The sequence below is a fragment of the Danio rerio genome, chromosome 17 (assembly GCF_049306965.1).
Source record: "Danio rerio strain Tuebingen ecotype United States chromosome 17, GRCz12tu, whole genome shotgun sequence".
In the NCBI taxonomy this organism is placed as follows: domain Eukaryota; kingdom Metazoa; phylum Chordata; class Actinopteri; order Cypriniformes; family Danionidae; genus Danio; species Danio rerio.
In genome coordinates this window covers 4,740,001-4,757,150 of record NC_133192.1, presented here as the reverse complement: position 1 = coordinate 4,757,150, position 17,150 = coordinate 4,740,001, and the positions used below count along the sequence as shown (strand labels likewise).

The following is a 17,150-nucleotide window of genomic DNA, read 5'->3' as shown; positions in this document are numbered from 1 at the left end:
TTGTTTGTTTTTAATATTAGTCGTTGTGCTGCCGTAGCAACTGTTGAATCGCCACAAGATTATTATTTTTTTTATATTAGTCATTGTGTTGCCATAGCAACTGTAGAATCGCCACAAGATTAATTCCTACATTTTAAATGTTAGTTGTTGTGTTGCTAAGGTAACTGTAGAATCGCCACAACAGATTATTTTGTTGGTTTTTAATATTAGTCATTGTGTTGCCGTAGCAACTGTAGAATCGCCACAACAGATTAATTCATTTGTTTTTAATATTAAACGTTGTGTTGCCATAGCAACTGTAGAATAGCCACAGCAGATTATTTTGTTGGTTTTTAATTGTAGTCGTTGTGTTGCCGTAGCAACTGTAGTATCGCCACAACAGATTCATTTGTTTGTTTTAAGATTAGTCGTTGTGTTGCTATAGCAACTGTAGAATCGCAACAACAGATTCATTCATTCATTTTTTATATTAGTCGTTGTGTTGCTGTAGCAACTGTAGAAACACCACAACATTCTTTTCACATTTTAAACTTAAGTGGCACTCCAAGTCAATCTCCCTCTTTTGTATGTTGTAGTGTTGTATTTATACCATAGTAATCTGCTAGTGTTTGCTTTGCTTTGACTTTTTCGGGGTTAATTATTGTGATCTCCCAATTGCAACAGAGAAATACTGGGAAATCTCTGTAAACTGATGGCATTTCATGTCACGTTCATCCTTTTAATCCTTAAATGTGAGCAAAATCACCGGTTTTGTCATCACTTTAGACATTACGCTAGAGAATCATTCAAATACTAGCTCTAAAGTGACGTGTTTTTAAGCAATGGTTTCTGTAGTTTTGATGTCAGCTGCAGATATAAATGTATGGTGAAAGTTGTTCCCCTTGCAAAAAGATTTTAGACCATCCGTGTTTGATTTTCTTTTTTATATACAAGATTATGCAGTTGAACTGTTGTATAAATCCAGTATCCACTCGTAGCAGTGCGATATGGCTGTATATCATCAAACATACAGCCATATCACACAGCTACTCGACTATTATTGCTCATATATATATATATATATATATATATATATATATATATATATATATATATATATATATATATATATATATATATATATATATATATATATATATATATATATAGCTAAAATCTTGAATTGAAGAATTGTTAGCCCCCCTTTTTTACTTTTTAAAAAATATTTCCTAAATGATGTTTAACAGAGAAAGGAAGTTTTCACAGTATGTATGATAATATTTTTTCTACTGGAGAAAGTCTTATTTGTTTTATTTCGTATAGAATAAAAGCAGTTTTTAATTTTTTTAAAAACCATTTTAAGGTCAAAATTATTTGCCCCTTCAAGCTATATTTTTTCAAATAGTGTACAGAACGAACCATCGATATACAATAACTTGCCTAATTACCCTAACCTGCCTAGTTAACCTAATTAACCTAGTTAAGCCTTTAAATGTCACTTTAAGCTGTATAGAAGTGTCTTGAAAAATATCTAGTCAAATATTATTTACTGTCATCATGGCAAAGATAAAATAAATCAGTTATTATAAATGAGTTATTAAAACTATTATGAGCAGAAATGTGTAGGGAAAAAATCTCTCTGTTAAACAGAAATTGGGGAAAAAAAATAAACGGGGCTAATAATTTTTACCTCAAGACCTCAACTGTGTGTATATATATATATATATATATATTGTGATAGATTTATAAAGCAAAATGTATTAAATGTCTTCATGGAATATGATGATGTTTTCTTAATATTCAAATAATTTTTGACAATTTTTGCTATGCAGCATAAGACTGTTTCTGTGCTTCAGGGTCACAAATTTGAGAGAGCATTGAAAGACTGTAAGTATTGTTTATTGTTCTGTTTCAAAAACCATGGTCATCTTGACATCTGATGTGTGTCTTTTTTTTGTCTTATCTATCCACGTGGGTGTTTTGTTCACAATATATTTGCGCGCGCGCGTGTGTGTTGGTGTGTTTTGATGAGTCAGACTCTGCTCTTCTGTTTGGACAGCGAGTGCTCCTGAACCTGAGGCTGGATCTGCAGAAACACTGACGCACCTCACACTGTGAACAGCCAGAAAATATCCCAGAATGCCTGCACTTCTGAAGGTCTTCTACATTTTGCATGCATTGATCTTTTGGGCTGCACATACTGTAGAATTCATTTACAGCTCCACTGTAGTTGATTTCAGGATTTATTGCAACATCTTCCTGGTCCTGATGTGAATGATTCATCAGAGAATGTTAAGACAACTCTTTCTGTCTTTCTCTTTTTTCTCTTTCTTTGTTTCTTTCTCTCTTTCTTTCTTTTTTTCTCTTTCTTTGTTTCTCTTTTTTTCTTTCTCATTCTTTGTTTCTTTCTCTCTTTATTTCTTTCTTCTTTTCTTTCTTTTTCTATCTTTCTTTCTTTCTATCTTTCTCTTTCCCTCTTCCTTTCTCTCTTTATTTCTTTCTTTCCTTCTTTCTTATTTTTTCTTTCTTTCCCTTTCTTTGTCTTTCTCTCTTTCTTTATATCTTTCTTTCCCTTTTTCTTTCTTTCTTTATAGCTTTCTTTCTTTCTCTCTTTCTCTTTCTTTCCCTTTTTCTTTTTTTCTTTCTTTCTTTCTTTCTTTCTTTCTTTCTTTCTTTCTCTCTTTCTTTCTTTATTTCCCTTTCTTTCTTTCTTTCTTTCTTTCTTTCTTTCTTTCTTTCTTTCTTTCTTTCTTTCTTTCTTTCTTTCTTTCTTTGTTTTCTTTCTTTCTTTTCAGGAAAGCCATGTTTCACCTGTCATATTTACCACCCTATCAGCTCAAAAAACAAAAAAAAAAACAAAAAAAAAAACATCTAGATGTGTTTTACAGTGCCGATATTTAGGTCGGTATGTCAATAACACACTGTAGAAAATGATAAGTTCTACACAATCTGTGTTGTGACAACATGAAGGAATTACAGTTAAAACCAGAAGTTTACATTCAGTTTAAAAAAGGAACATAACCTTTTTTTTAAATGTCTGATGGTAAATCATACTAAACGTTTACTATTTTAGGTCCCTCAGGATTACCTAGATGATTTACATTTGCTAAATGCCAGAATAATGAGAGAATTTTGTTTTGAGAATTTTTTTTTGAATTTCTAGACAGTCAAAAGTTTACACACATTTTTATGGTGTTTTTTTAGCTTTGCGTTTAAACTGTATAACTTTGGTCAAATGTTTTGGGTATCCTTCCACAAGCTTCTCACAGTAGTTTGAAGAAATTCTGGCCCATTCCTCCTGACAGAATTGGTGTAACTGAGTCAGATTTGTTGGCTGTCTTGCTCGCACAAGCTTTTTCAACTCTGCCCACACATTTTCAATAGGATTGAGATCAGGGCTTTGTGATGGCCACTCCAAAACATTCCTTCTGTTGTCCTTAAAGCACATTTTAACTAATTTGGCAGTATGCTGAGGGTCATGGTCTGTTTGGAAGACCCATTTGTGGCCAAGTTGTAATTTCCTGGCTGATGTCTTGAGATGTTGCTTCAGTATTTCTCCATAATGTTCTTTCTTCATGATGCCATCTATGCTGTGAAGTGGACCAGTCCCTCCTGCAGCAAAACAGCCCCACAACATGATGCTGCCGCCCCCATACTTCACAGTAGGGATGGTGTTCCTAGGCTTGTAAGCTTTCCCCTTTGTCCTCCAAATGTAACACTGGTCATTACGGACAAACAGTTCAATCTTAGTTCCATCAGAGCACAGGACATGTCTCCCAACATGAGTCTTTTTCCCAGTGTAATTTAGCAAATTGTAATCTGGCTTTGTTTGTTGCCAATCAGAAATTAGCCAATCAGAAACTTCCAAAACCTTGACACCATCATCTGAGCTTTTTCAGAGGCAGAATAATCTTATTGTGTGTAAACTTGACTTTCAAGAAAAGTTATAACAATTTATCTAAAAATATCTCTCTCATTATTCTGCCACAAAGCACAACAGAAACACATTTGATAATCCTAACTTAACTAAAAGAGGAAAAATTTAGTCACATTAACATCTGACTTTTTTTTTAAATGGTCATGTGCCTTTTTATACAGTGTATGTAAACTTCTGGTCTCAACTGTAAATTATCTTAGTTTTTACAAATGTAAGTGAATTGAACATAAAACAATCAAGTTACCACCCCTCCCTGAAAAAACGTAAGAACTGTTGTTTCAGCTCAGACAGTTTGAACAAACAGCAAACATAATTTAAAAAGTGCACAATAAACACAAGTGAAAAAGAGAAAACAACATTTCGGAAAGCATCTGATCGTAGAGATGTGGGTACTGTTGCTGTAGCTCTGCAATTCACAACCATTATCTGCAGTGATCAGTTGATTCTAAAGTATATATGTGACCCTGGACCTGTGCGTTTCCCAAACAATGACGTAACTCGTAGCTGAACTATCATAGTGCGATGCATTGTTTTGCAAAAGAGCGATGTAGTGATGAGTGTTTCCCAAAACCGTAGTTTCTCTGTCACAGTTCCATTGTTTGAACTACGTTAGTTATAACGTAAAACGTTCATAATGACGCTCTACATGGGGTGGAGTAACCCCATAATTTGTTTGTGCAAATTGTTGTTTTACATGCACTCGGATTTTAAAAAATTCAATATTAATGTTGGTAAAACCATGCAATCGTTTTTCCATTTTATTTTAAACATATGTAAACAACAGATATAGGACCTACAGTTGAACTCAGAATTATTAACCCACGTTTTATTTTTTGTTTAACGGAGAGCAGATTTCTTCAACACATTTCTACACATGGTAGTTTTAATAACTCATTTCTAATAACTGATTTATTTTATCTTTGCCATGATGACAGTAAATAATATTTGACTAGATATTTTTCAAGACAATTCTATACAGCTTACAGTGACATTTAAAGGCTTAACTAGGTTAATTAGGTTAACTAGGCAGGTTAGGGTAATTAGGCAAGTTATTGTATTACGACAGTTTGTTCTGTAGACTATTTGGAAAAAGCATAGCTTGAAGAGGCTAATAAAATTTACCTTAAAATGGTGGTAAATAAATTAAAAACTGCTTTTATTCCAGCAAAAAAAAAAAAAAAGACTTTCTCCAGGAGAAAAATATTATCAGACATACTTTAAAAAATTACCTTGCTGTGTTAAACATAATTTGAGAAATATTTAAAAAAAGAAATGGTACGCCTGAACCTTTTAGCCACAAAATTAATTGAGAAAAAAAAAAAAAAAATATATATATATATATATATATATATATATATATATACTAATTTAATAAAATACATTTAAAGTAAACATCAATTCATATTTTATATTTCTAAATTGCATGAATATATATATATTTTTTGATCATTTGTTTGTTAGCATGAATTTAAGTTTTGCATTATGCTATTAACATTACATTAGCTTACTACTAACCTGTGGAAAGACTGTCATCAAAATCAGGGAACAACTTTTTTCTGGGTTTGGGGCTCGTGACTACTTTTACAGTGATCAGTGATCTAATGGTTTGCCTTAATCTGAATGAGACAATAATATGATTCAGGTGTGTACATGAGCTGCTTTTTGAATGCTACATTCATAATTCCCAGTTACTTGTTATAACACAGATCCAGTAACATCATTGTGTTACCAGCCTATAAATGTTTCCTCCGCAGTTTGTGTCTGTGGTCCTTTAAGATAATCAAAAATCACTGTTTACGTGGTAGACTCGTGATTAGAGTAGTGTCTTCATACTAAAATCAGAGTATTGGCGTCCATGTAAAAGGACTCACTGAAAGTGCTAGATGATGTGACAAGCTGTCAAAGACACCTTTAAGTTGATTCCATGAACCCTCAAATTTTATAAGTTTGATGTGTTTCCCCCTTACACGCAACTTTTGTAAAGCATCTGCTGCATGTTGGTGTGTCAGAATCCTTGCTTGTAAAATATAGCCGTACTGTAGAATGCTTAGTTTAAGCAAATTAGATGAACGCGATCATGCGTGTTGATGAAGGGAGTCGCTCAGCGCATGCGACGTATTGCACACTTTGCCTTCTATAAGCTACAATAACAAACGCCTGACATCACTGATATCCGTATCCCTCAAAGCTGTTTAGAATTAAACATTTAGAGATGGTGTGACACAACGCACACTTATGTGTGCCTTTAATGCACCACTTTGTGGTTCTTAACACAGCGGATGCGCTGCTCAGAGCCGCAGCACGGCGCACACATGACAGTTGATAGTATCACACACCAGATGTGCACATTCGCATGTTATTTAAAATTAAACTATTCAGATGGCGCTCTGTGGCACGGCAGAAATATGAACAGTCATGAGTCGTGCCTGGTTGGCGCGGACAGCCACTGACTTGCGAATTCATGGTGCTGTGCTTTGCCAAGCGGCGCTTCTGGTGCACGACCTGCTTTATGTTCTTGTTGCGGCACCGAAATTAGGCACCGAAATTCATATGCTGATTTGATCCAATGCATACCAGTTCCAAAGGCACCGGTGCCATAATTGAACCGGGTATCGGTACCCAACCCTAATGGCGACCCCTGATTAATAAAGTTGTTTACAAAACAACAAAAAATTGTAAATCATCTCTAAATATTTTTTAGTGTATGATCAGCTCAGGTACACCTCATGTGCTTTATTCAGTGCTAAATGCTAATATTGTGAGTTTGAATGCCATTTTACATCATTTATTGCCAAACTACTGAAAGCAGCAGCAGCAGATCTTAAAACTAAAATAAACCGTCTGAAACTGAACTTTAGAACTGACACAAAACCAACACGTCAGTGATTCAGCATCTACATTTAATAATGTTAAAGATGTTTGATAGTTTGTATAGATTTTATACCTTACCATTTTATTGGAGTGCAGTGAGTGCACTATTCTGTGCTTCTGAATGGCTGTATTTACATTAATGTCATGTTTCGTCTGGTCCAAAATCTCGTCGCGTGGCGTGTTGTTTGGGCATGGGGTTACAATATAACCTGCTCACCTAATGTTTACGCTCGTAATATTTATGTGAAACTGAATCCCACTCAGCAGCGAGCAGTAATTGGTCAACATATCACAAATAAAGCCATAAAAGGCTCTGCTTTATTTCATTCCGGAGACGAGAGCGGACGTCTCATTTTCCTGATTGCTCTTGTTTTCCATTATCTGAAACAAAAACCGGGAGGAGAAATGGCTGAATGCAAATGCGAAGCCTATTTATGTCAAATGTCTTTGCAGAAGAGTTTAATTCCCGTTTTAAGATGTAAATGTAGCCTACATCTGTTTCAACACATTTGTATTCGTTAGCAAAAAAAAAAAAAAAGACATGGTTTAAATTGGGTTTGTGAGGACTTGCATGAACATCCCAGTTTGCTATGAACTCAGTGGCCTATTTAATTTGGTTGAAAATGTGTTTTAATTTACTCTAGTGTACTCTATTCATTTGGCAGAGACTTTTAACTGAAGAGGCTAACAGTGCAACCGGAAAGTATTGAAAGCGCTTCACTTTTTCCACATTTGTTTATGTTACAGCCTAAAATGCATTAAATTAATTTATTCCCTCAACATTCTACACACAATCCCCCATAATGACACTGTGAAAAAAAAGAGCTTTTGAAATTGTTGCAAATTTATTAAAAATAAAAAAGCTGATAAATTACATGTACATCAGTATACACAGCCTTTGTTGTGAAGCTCTAAATTGAGCTCAGGTAAATTCTGTTTCCACTGATCATTATTGAGATGTTTCAGTAGCTTCATTGGAGTTCACCTGTGCTCAATTCAGTTGATTGGACATGATTTGAAAAGGCGTGCACCTGTCTATATAAGGTCCCAGGGTTGACAGTGCATGTCGAAGCACAAACCAAGCATGAAGACAAAAGAATTGTCTGTAGACCTCCGAGACAGGATTGTCTCGAGGCACAAGGCTGGGGAAGGTTACAGAAACATTTCTGCTGCTCTGAAAGATCCATTGAGCACAGCGGCCTCCATCATCCATAAGTGGAAGATGTTTAACCAGCAGGACTCTTCCTAGAGCTGGCCGACCATCTAAGCTGAGTGATCGGGGAAGAAGGGCCTTAGTCAGGGAGGTGATTAATAACCCGATGGTCACTCTGTCTGAGCTCCAGCGCTCTTCTGTGGAGAGAGGAGAACCTTACAGAAGGACAACCATCTGTGCAGCAATCCACCAATCAGGCCTGTATGGTAGAGTGGCCAGACGGAAAACAGTCCCCGCCTGGATTTTGCCAAAAGGCATCTGAAGGACTCTCAGACCATAAGAAACTAAATTCTCTGGTCTGATGAGACTCAAATTGAACTCTTTGGAGTGAATGCCAGGCGTTACGTTTGGAGAAATCCAGGCAGCGCTCATCACCAGGCTAACACCATCCGTACAGTGAAGCATGGTGGTGGCAGTATCATGCTGTGGGGATGTTTCAGCAGCAGGAACTGGAAGACTAGTCAGGATAGAGGGAAAGATGAATGCAGCAATGTACAGAGACATCCTGAATGAAAACCTGCTTCAGAGTGCTCTTGACCTCAGAATGGGGTGACGGTTCATCTTCCAGCAGAACAATGACCCAAAGCGCACCGCCAAAATATCAATGGAGTGGCTTCACAACAACTCGGTGAATGTCCTTGAGTGGCCGAGCCAGAGCCCAGACCTAAATCCTATTGAACATTTCAGTAGAGATCTGGAAATGGCTGTACACCAGGTATGCAAAGAGGAATGGGGAAAAAATCCCCAAAGACAGGTGTGCCAAGCTTGCATATTCAAAAAGACGTGAGGCTGCAATCGCTGCCAAAGGTGCATCAACAAAGTATTAAGCAAAGACTGTGAATACTGATGTACATGTGATTTTACAGCTTTTTTATTTTTAATAAATTTGCAGCAATTTCAAAAACTCTTTTTTACATTGTCATTATAAGGTATTGTGTGGAGAATGTTGAGGAAATAAATGAATTGAATCCATTTTGGAATAAGGTGGTAACATAAAAATGTGGAAAAAGTGAAGCGCTATCAATACTTTCCGAATGCACTGTACATTTGAGTTTGGGTAAGTCTCTGAACTCCTTCAATTATTACTTGTGTAGTTATTTTTTTTTAAATCTTGTTTACTTTTAATGTTAACAAACATAATTCAAGTTGCAATGAGTACATTTGAGACATGCAATGAGTAATTAGAATAAATTATATTTTTTAAATGGTAAAACTGCATGAAATATATTTACTAGACTGGAAAATAAACATTTATTCATTCATTCATTTTCCTTTGCTTAGTCCCTTATTTATCTGGGGTCACCACAGTGGAATGAACTGCCAACTATTCCAGCATATGTTTTACGCAGCAGATGCTCTTCAGCCACAACCCAGTACTAGGAAACAACCATAAAGTTACATTCACCCACACCCACACTCGTACACTACGACCAATTTAGTTCATCATAGGCACCCGGAGCAAACCCACGCCAACACAGGGAGAACATGTAAACTCCACACAGAAATGACAACTAGTCCAGCTGGGACTTAAACCAGCAACCTTCTTGCGGTGAAGCCACAGTGCCAACCACTGAGCCACCTTGTCACCCATTATGACTTTTTATTTTCTCCTAATTCCTCATTTAAAATGTGAAATTTTGACTTCATTATCTTGCAGTTATGACTATATCTATATCTGACTATATTTTTAATTTATCCCCAGAATTATTCCTATTGAACTTGATCATATTTTTACAGTTACTTTTTTTTTTTTTTAAATTCCCAGTCTCCCTGTGGATTTGCCTAATAGTCATTAGAGAGCTGAATTTCTCAGCGCGTAACAGGTGCCACTGCTAATGTTAATTGTTTTGGCAGCATCACAGCTTCATAACGGATCAATATTTATTCGTTATTGGGCAGAAATCCAGAAGCTGAGATTACAAGCAGCGGCGCAGAGAGAGTTACAGGCTCTGAGGAGACACAAACACATTCACAATCATTCTTCATACACTGCATGAGCGCCTGCCGACTGTGGCTGTGTGTGTGTGTGTGTGTGTGTGTACAAAGCAGAATTACTGAACATGAACAAACATCCACACAGAGACACTGTATATCTGACTGTCTACAGGTCAAACATGCTTTTACCTGCAGTGAATCATCTGCTTTCTCAGTATCTTTGCCTTGTTTCCTGCAGGAGATATCTACAATGTGTCTCGTATTCTGTTAACAATAAAAACTAAAAAAATGGTCACACTTTAAATTAAGACTTCATTAGTTAATGTATTTACTAACTAAGGGTGTCACGATCTTCCAAATCCTCGATTCAATTACATTTTCGATTCTAAAGGCACGATTCGATTCGATTTTCGATTATGAATAATTAATTAATTAATGACCAATTCATTATTTGTAGCCTACCGTTTAAACTACCTGACCTGCATGGTCTGTTTTACCCATAAACAAATCATACAGTAAATGAATAAAGGCAAGATACACACATAATTACCACCTGTCAATCACTTTTTCTGCGGGACTCGTGAATAGGCAGTGATCTGTGTCGTTATAATGGCGTCGGTAAAAAAGACGTACAACCAACAGGAACCAGCCAACAGTATCTGAGGTGTTCGCTAAAATGACAAAGTACAAGTGAGTGAAAGATTGAAGCAGACTACTGATCCTCTGACTGCCTGGACCTGCTGTCTCGAGCGCAAGGCTGTGTGTGCGTCTGTGTCTGTGTGGTCACGTGATGTGCATTTTCAGCGGTAGAGAGGAAGGAGGGCTGCTCAGAAATGCTACACGCCACTGTGGATGTCAAATCGTTGTCGTTCTAAAATGCCATTTAAAAACAAAGACAGTGTAAACAGTGCCTGAGTGTGTACTTTTCGCGAGCGGATTTGCAACGGGGGCGGGTGGAGGATCGCGATGCCGGTGTTGTCTATCGGACGAACCATACGTATTACGTACATAGCAGAGCTTGCAGAACTGTGTTTTTTTGTCGACAACACGAACGTTGTCAACATAACTCACTGGAAATCCAAAATGCTTCCACACCGGCGACTTCATTGAAAGAGGAGAGGGTTTAAGTTCTGTCGACGGGTCTCCTGCTTCTGCAGTTTAACAAGCACTTCAACAAGCCTGTTATTTTCCCGCTTGGCAAGACAAGCTGACGTGACATGGGGGCGTGGCAGCATCGACGATTCTATTTTTTGATTCGATAATTGAAATTGAGCATAAATTTTGATCGATTTCGATTTTTAATGTGACTCCCCTATTACTAACATGACCTAATATTGAGCAATCTTGTAAAGCGTTTATTAATCATAGTTCAACATTTACAGAGACAATATTAACATCCAAATTCATGTTCATTAAAGGTGCAGGATGAACGTTTGACATACAGTGGTTGAACTAGGTATTGCACTCCTAGTTCAAAACACACGCAAGAGCAGGTTGCCAGATTGACGGCAACAACAAAGGCTGATTTAAGTCATGTTCTAAACAAAAGCAACGGCACCTGATAGAAGGAAGATTCTCCATATTAAAAGGAGTTTTTGTTCTAACCAACCCCTGAAATTTATATTTCAGAAACGGCTTCTATTCTCACAGCTGAACAACAGAAAACTGACAATGACCATACATATACATACATATATTACTAATGTTGTGTTGGCAGGTGTGTTTCATGGGCGTAAATCTGATTTAACAGTAGAGGGGGACTATAAATATAAAATTTCTTTCCAGCATTTTTTTGAAGGGGACAAAAATAATACAGCAGAACTGTACTGTTAAAGACATGTCCCCGCAGTTAAAAATGGTTTCATCATTATTATTATAGCATGGAGACTACGTCATTATGACTATTTTTAAAGTATTCTCAGGTTCAACAACAAAGCAAATTTTTCTTCAAAGCTATTTATTGCATGGTTTGTTGTGTTGTTTACAGTCAACAGACTGACTCCTGGAGGTTACCCAGGGCGTCCTTTAAAAAGGGAATAACGAGCGTGGGGCGAGAGAGTGAGTTTTGTTGGCGTGTTGTTTTGAGTTGATGTATTAAAGTTATTTCTGTTGCTAAGTTGTTATCACTGATTGTGTTTCCAGCGTTGGTGTATAAGTTTTGACTGTGTTGTATACCCATCCGTGTTTCCCCCTCGTATGATTTTGTTTTTGGTTTGGGAAGGTAGGTGTAGATTTTGTATTTTTATTTCTGTTATTTTATTAGGTATAGTTAGTTTCATTTGGGTGATTAGTTAGTGCAGGGGTCACCAACATGGTGCAGGTAGCCTGCCAGGTTTACATGAGTTTCCCGCAAGCCTGTTCTAAATTAGCTCACCATAGCATCACATATGAGTAAGCTGCATCTAATATTTTTATAGTTTTTTTTTTTTTTTATTACACTTGCATTGGTGTAAATTTGAAAATTACTTTAAGTTATATATTTAAAAAACATTTTAAAAACAATTTCAGACAAATGAAGTGTTGCATATTGATATTTATCTAACTTGTTAAATCATTGTTGACAACTACTGTGAGAAATCATTAACATGATCAATGTCTTCACATAGATGAATGCTATTAATTATTAACTATCACATATTATTAAAAGTAAATTAAGAAAAATGTGTTATTTAATAACTGGTAGCCCTTCACACTAATCGGTACCCAAGAAGTAGCTCTCAGTATCCAAAAGGTTGGTGACCCCTGAGTAAGTGTGTACTTTTTGTTTATTATTTTTCTGTAGGTTCACTCCGAGGTAGTTGACTTCACAAAAAAAAGACACATAAAGAGACCCTACACAAAAGCATCATTAAAGTGAATTTGATTTGTCGAGTGTTCTTTTATGTTGATGCCTTCACTCTAGACCAGAGTCGTTACAAGTGTATATACATACATTCATTTATATACATAAATATATTTATATATGAAGAGTTGTGCCATCTGAAATTTCCATCAAAAATGACCATTTTTCTAAAACCCCTATGTTTATGTTGAGTTTTTTAAGTTTAAATATCTTTAAAACAGTGTTTTCTTTGCCATATACTTGAAATTACTGAACCTACACACAGGAGCCTGATAAACATGCTCATCTTTGAAGGAAATTCAACAGCAAGGTCGCTGGTTCGAGCCTCTGCTGGGTCAGTTGGCGTTTCTGTGTGGAGTTTGCAAGTTCTCCCTGCCTTCGCATGGGTTTCCTTTGGGTGCTCCGGTTTCCCCCACAGTCCAAAGACATGCGGTACAGGTGAATTGGTTTGGCTAAATTGTCCGTAGTGTATCAGTGTGAATGAGTGTGTGTGGATGTTTCCAAGGGATAGGTTGCGGCTGGAAGGGCATCCGCTGTTTAAAAAAACGTGCTGGATAAGTTGGCGGTTCATTCCGCTGTGGCAAGCCCAGATTAATAAAGGGACAAAGCCGAAAAGAAAATAAATGAATGAAAATGTATACAATACTGTAAAGTTTATTTTTTTATTTTATTATTATTCTTTTTATTAATTAATTAATTTATTTATTTACTATTATTATTGTTATTATTATTACTATTTTCCATTTTGCTATATTTTTATGTATTCCTGTTGTAATTGTTTTTTAAGTTTAATTGTTTGCTAATTAATTTTGGCGGCAAGGTTCAAAAAAGGGGGCAAAATGCAACCTTGATTGTACAAAATGCTTTGTTAAAGCTTGAGAATTTAATCACAAATGTTTTTAAAAAAAAAAAGATTTGTCAGCAAAAATCATTCTGGAACAGAGAGAAAGTAAAGCCAAATTAAGACTAAACATCACCCCAGAGTAAATAAAAACATCCCCAACAGTACATAAGGGTTAGGCAGATTTTCTTTCGGCACACACGAGATATAAAATTATTACAGATTTAGAGTCAATGATCAGAAACAATATTGAATTCTAACGCATTATATTTTGTGAGGGTCACATTTAAGAAAACTAGCACTCACACATGCTCATTTGTCACTAAATACATTCAAAACACATTCGTCCATCCACACCAAAACACACACACACACACACACACACACACACACACACACACACACAAACACACACACACACACACACACACACACACACACACACACACACACACACACACACACACACACACACACACACACACACACACACACACACACACACACACACACACACACACACACACACACACACGACTATAATTACATCATTTTAATTAATTAGGCCTGCAGTGCTCAAAAGCGGAAAAACAGGAGAAAGGCCATTATTTGCTCCACAGGCCAAACCTGAAGAAAACGACTAAATATTACAGATTTAACTCTTTAAAAAGTAATAATAATTAAAATATTGATACCGGCTGTATGGTGGCGAAGTGGGTAACACGTTCACCTCACAGCAAGGTCACTGGTTTGAGCCTCGGCTGGGTCAGTTGGCGTTTCTGTGTGGAGTTTGCATGTTCTCCCTGTGTTCGCGTGGGTTGCCTCCGGGTGCTCCGGTTTCCCCCACAAGTCCAAAGATATGCGGTACAGGGACTAAGCCGAAAAGAAAATTAATGTGTGTGTGTGTGTGTGTGTGTGTGTGTGTGTGTGTGTGTGTGTGTGTGTGTGTGTGTGTGTGTGTGTGTGTGTGTGTGTGTGTGTGTGTGTGTGTGTGTGTGAGAATGAGTGCGTATGGATGTGGTCGTACAAAAGATGCTGGATAAGTTAGTGGTTCATTCCACAGTGGCGACCCCTGATTAATAAAGGGACTAAGCTGAAAAAAAAAAGGATGAATGAAAATATTGATGCAAATGTTTCACCATCACACACACACCGTGTTCACACCAAAGTATAACTGATGCTAAAAGCACATTGTCAGGATGGGTAAACTGTTAAATGTAGCTAACATGTATTAATGTTGCTACCATCTTGATATTGTAGTATTGCTGTCGTGTTTTACACAAACACACACACCTGAACATCATGACATCCTGCAGCTCTGCCATGCTTTATTTAAAAATCATTTCCACATGCTAATCTGCGTCTAATTCATTATTATGCATGCAGCGTTTATGAATTCAAATCAACCGAAAGGCCTGATAGAATATTTGTACTTTGAAAAATTCATTGGTTACACCTGAGGACTGTTTTAAATGAGCTAGTGAAAGAAGTGACTGCGAATTAATATATCCTTAAAGATTCCCTTTACACATAGACCAGCGTTTAATTTTTAAATGAAGACATTAATACTTTTATTTAGCAAAGCTTTACTAAATGGACTGATTGTAAAGACGTGCAATGCTACAAAATATTTCTGCAGCATATTTTAGTGTATTTGTTGGACGGTTAAGGAATTTGTTTTATGTTTTAATGTGAGAGAGAAGCTGACGTATGTTGCTAACATATTTAATGTTTACTGTTGTTGCTACCATGATAAGATTTCACTAAATTGCTAACATGCTTTAAAATTCATTCAATTATTCATTTTCCTTCAGCTTAGTCACTTATTTATCAGAGGTCGCCACAGCGGAATGAACCGCCAACTATTCTAGAATAAGTTTTACACAGTGGATCCGCTTCCAGCTGCAACCCAGTACTGAAAAACACCCCCACACACACACACACACACACACTCATACACTACAGCCAATTTCATTTAATCATTCATTTTCTTTTTTAGCTTAGTCCCTTTATTAATCAGGGGTCGCCACAGCAGAATGAATCGCCAACTTATCCAGCATGATTATAATAACAAAGTCTAACAAAGCTTCTTACTTATATACACTATTGTGATGTTGAATTGTTGTATAAACGCAATAGCAGTGCGCAACACACGCCTCCCACCAGTGCTGATATACAGCAATAACGCACTGCTACTCGGGTGATATTGCTCATATATATATATATATATATATATATAATGTAAATGTAATACACACAAGTAAAAACAAAACTATACAAAACCTTTTTTTGCATAGTAAATTAGATTTAGATACAATTTGTATGTAAATATAAATAAACATTTTCTCGAATACATGTATGCGTGTATTTATATATATATATATATATACACTAATAAATATACACAAAATATAGACTTGCATTGTCAAAAAAAAAAGTTTTTTTGGATGTGATTAATAGCAATTAACCTTTCCCCAGCACTAATATATACAGTTAATTACAGTAAAATTATTATCCCTTTTCACAGTATTTCCTATAATATTTTTTCCTCTGGAGAAAGTCTTATTTGTTTTATTTTGCCTAGAATAAAAGCAGTTTTACATTTTTTAAACCCATTTTAAGGTCAATATTATTAGCTCTCTTAAGCAGTATTTGTTTTGGATAGTCTACAGAACAAACCACATTTAACATACAATGACTTGCCTAATTACCCTAACTTTACCCTAATTAACCTAGTGAAGCCTTTAATTGTCACTTTAAGCTAAATACTAGTGTCTTGAAAAATATCTAGTCAAATACGATGTGCTGTCATCATGGAAAAGATAAAAGAAATCAGTTATTAGAGATGAGTTATTATTGTTTAGAAATGTGTTTAGAAAGCAATCTCTGTTAAACAGAAAAAAATATTCAGGACTAATAATTCTCACCTCAACTGTATATATTAAAACAATGTCAAGGATTTAAGATGCTGATGACTTGAGAAAAGGGTCCATAAACACACACACACACACACACACACACAGGACTTAGATGTCTAACCCGCAGCATCATCAGGCTGTTCTCTCCAGGCCTCCAGGTCCAGAGTCGGGACGCTCCCGCAGAGGTGAAAATCTTCAGGGTAAGAGCTCCGTCTGAAGGCATCCAGAGGAACCTCCGTCAGGCCGCTGTTATCACAGATCACTCGAGACAGAGAGTGAGTTTGCAGCTCATGCCTTTGTTCTGGAGAAAACACACCAGGGTTCTCCCACCAGAATCTGAAACACAGCCCAATATCAACACTGATTGATGCGATAGCTTACGAGTTATTCTGACTAAAGGAACCAGATGACAAAACATCCAGAGTAGACAAACAAGGGAACAGTTTGAAATGAAGACAAGAATTTATTTACAGTGGAAGACAGAATTATTAGCAAAATTATGCTGCAAGCTGGAAGGGCATCCGCTGTGTAAAAACTTGCTGGATAAATTGGTGGTTCTTTCCAGATTAATAAAGGGACTAAGCCGACAATAAAATGAATGAATGAATAAATTA

The 17,150-nt window shown here is 36.3% G+C and overlaps 1 protein-coding gene and 1 long non-coding RNA gene across 13 annotated transcripts in view; both read right to left on the bottom strand.

Annotated features, from left to right (window-relative positions):
- The window catches only part of tpo (thyroid peroxidase), a 170,533-nt gene that overhangs the window by 19,050 nt on the left and 134,333 nt on the right, over positions 1-17,150 (bottom strand). For 6 of the 12 annotated variants that reach the window (XM_073928008.1, XM_073928010.1, XM_073928007.1 and 3 more), the window contains one exon: positions 16,461-16,872. In XM_073928008.1, the coding sequence (XP_073784109.1) occupies positions 16,653-16,872 (220 nt within the window). In that variant the 3' untranslated portion in view covers positions 16,461-16,652. Of the gene's footprint in view, positions 1-16,460; positions 16,873-17,150 lie in introns of those variants that run through there. The other 6 variants (XM_073928014.1, XM_073928017.1, XM_073928013.1 and 3 more) reach the window with 2 other exon arrangements.
- On the bottom strand, positions 1,863-5,082 carry LOC141378502 (uncharacterized). The gene is made up of 2 exons (XR_012393184.1): positions 4,781-5,082; positions 1,863-4,615 (listed from the first exon to the last, which is right to left on the bottom strand). It is a non-coding gene; the product is annotated as an uncharacterized lncRNA (long non-coding RNA).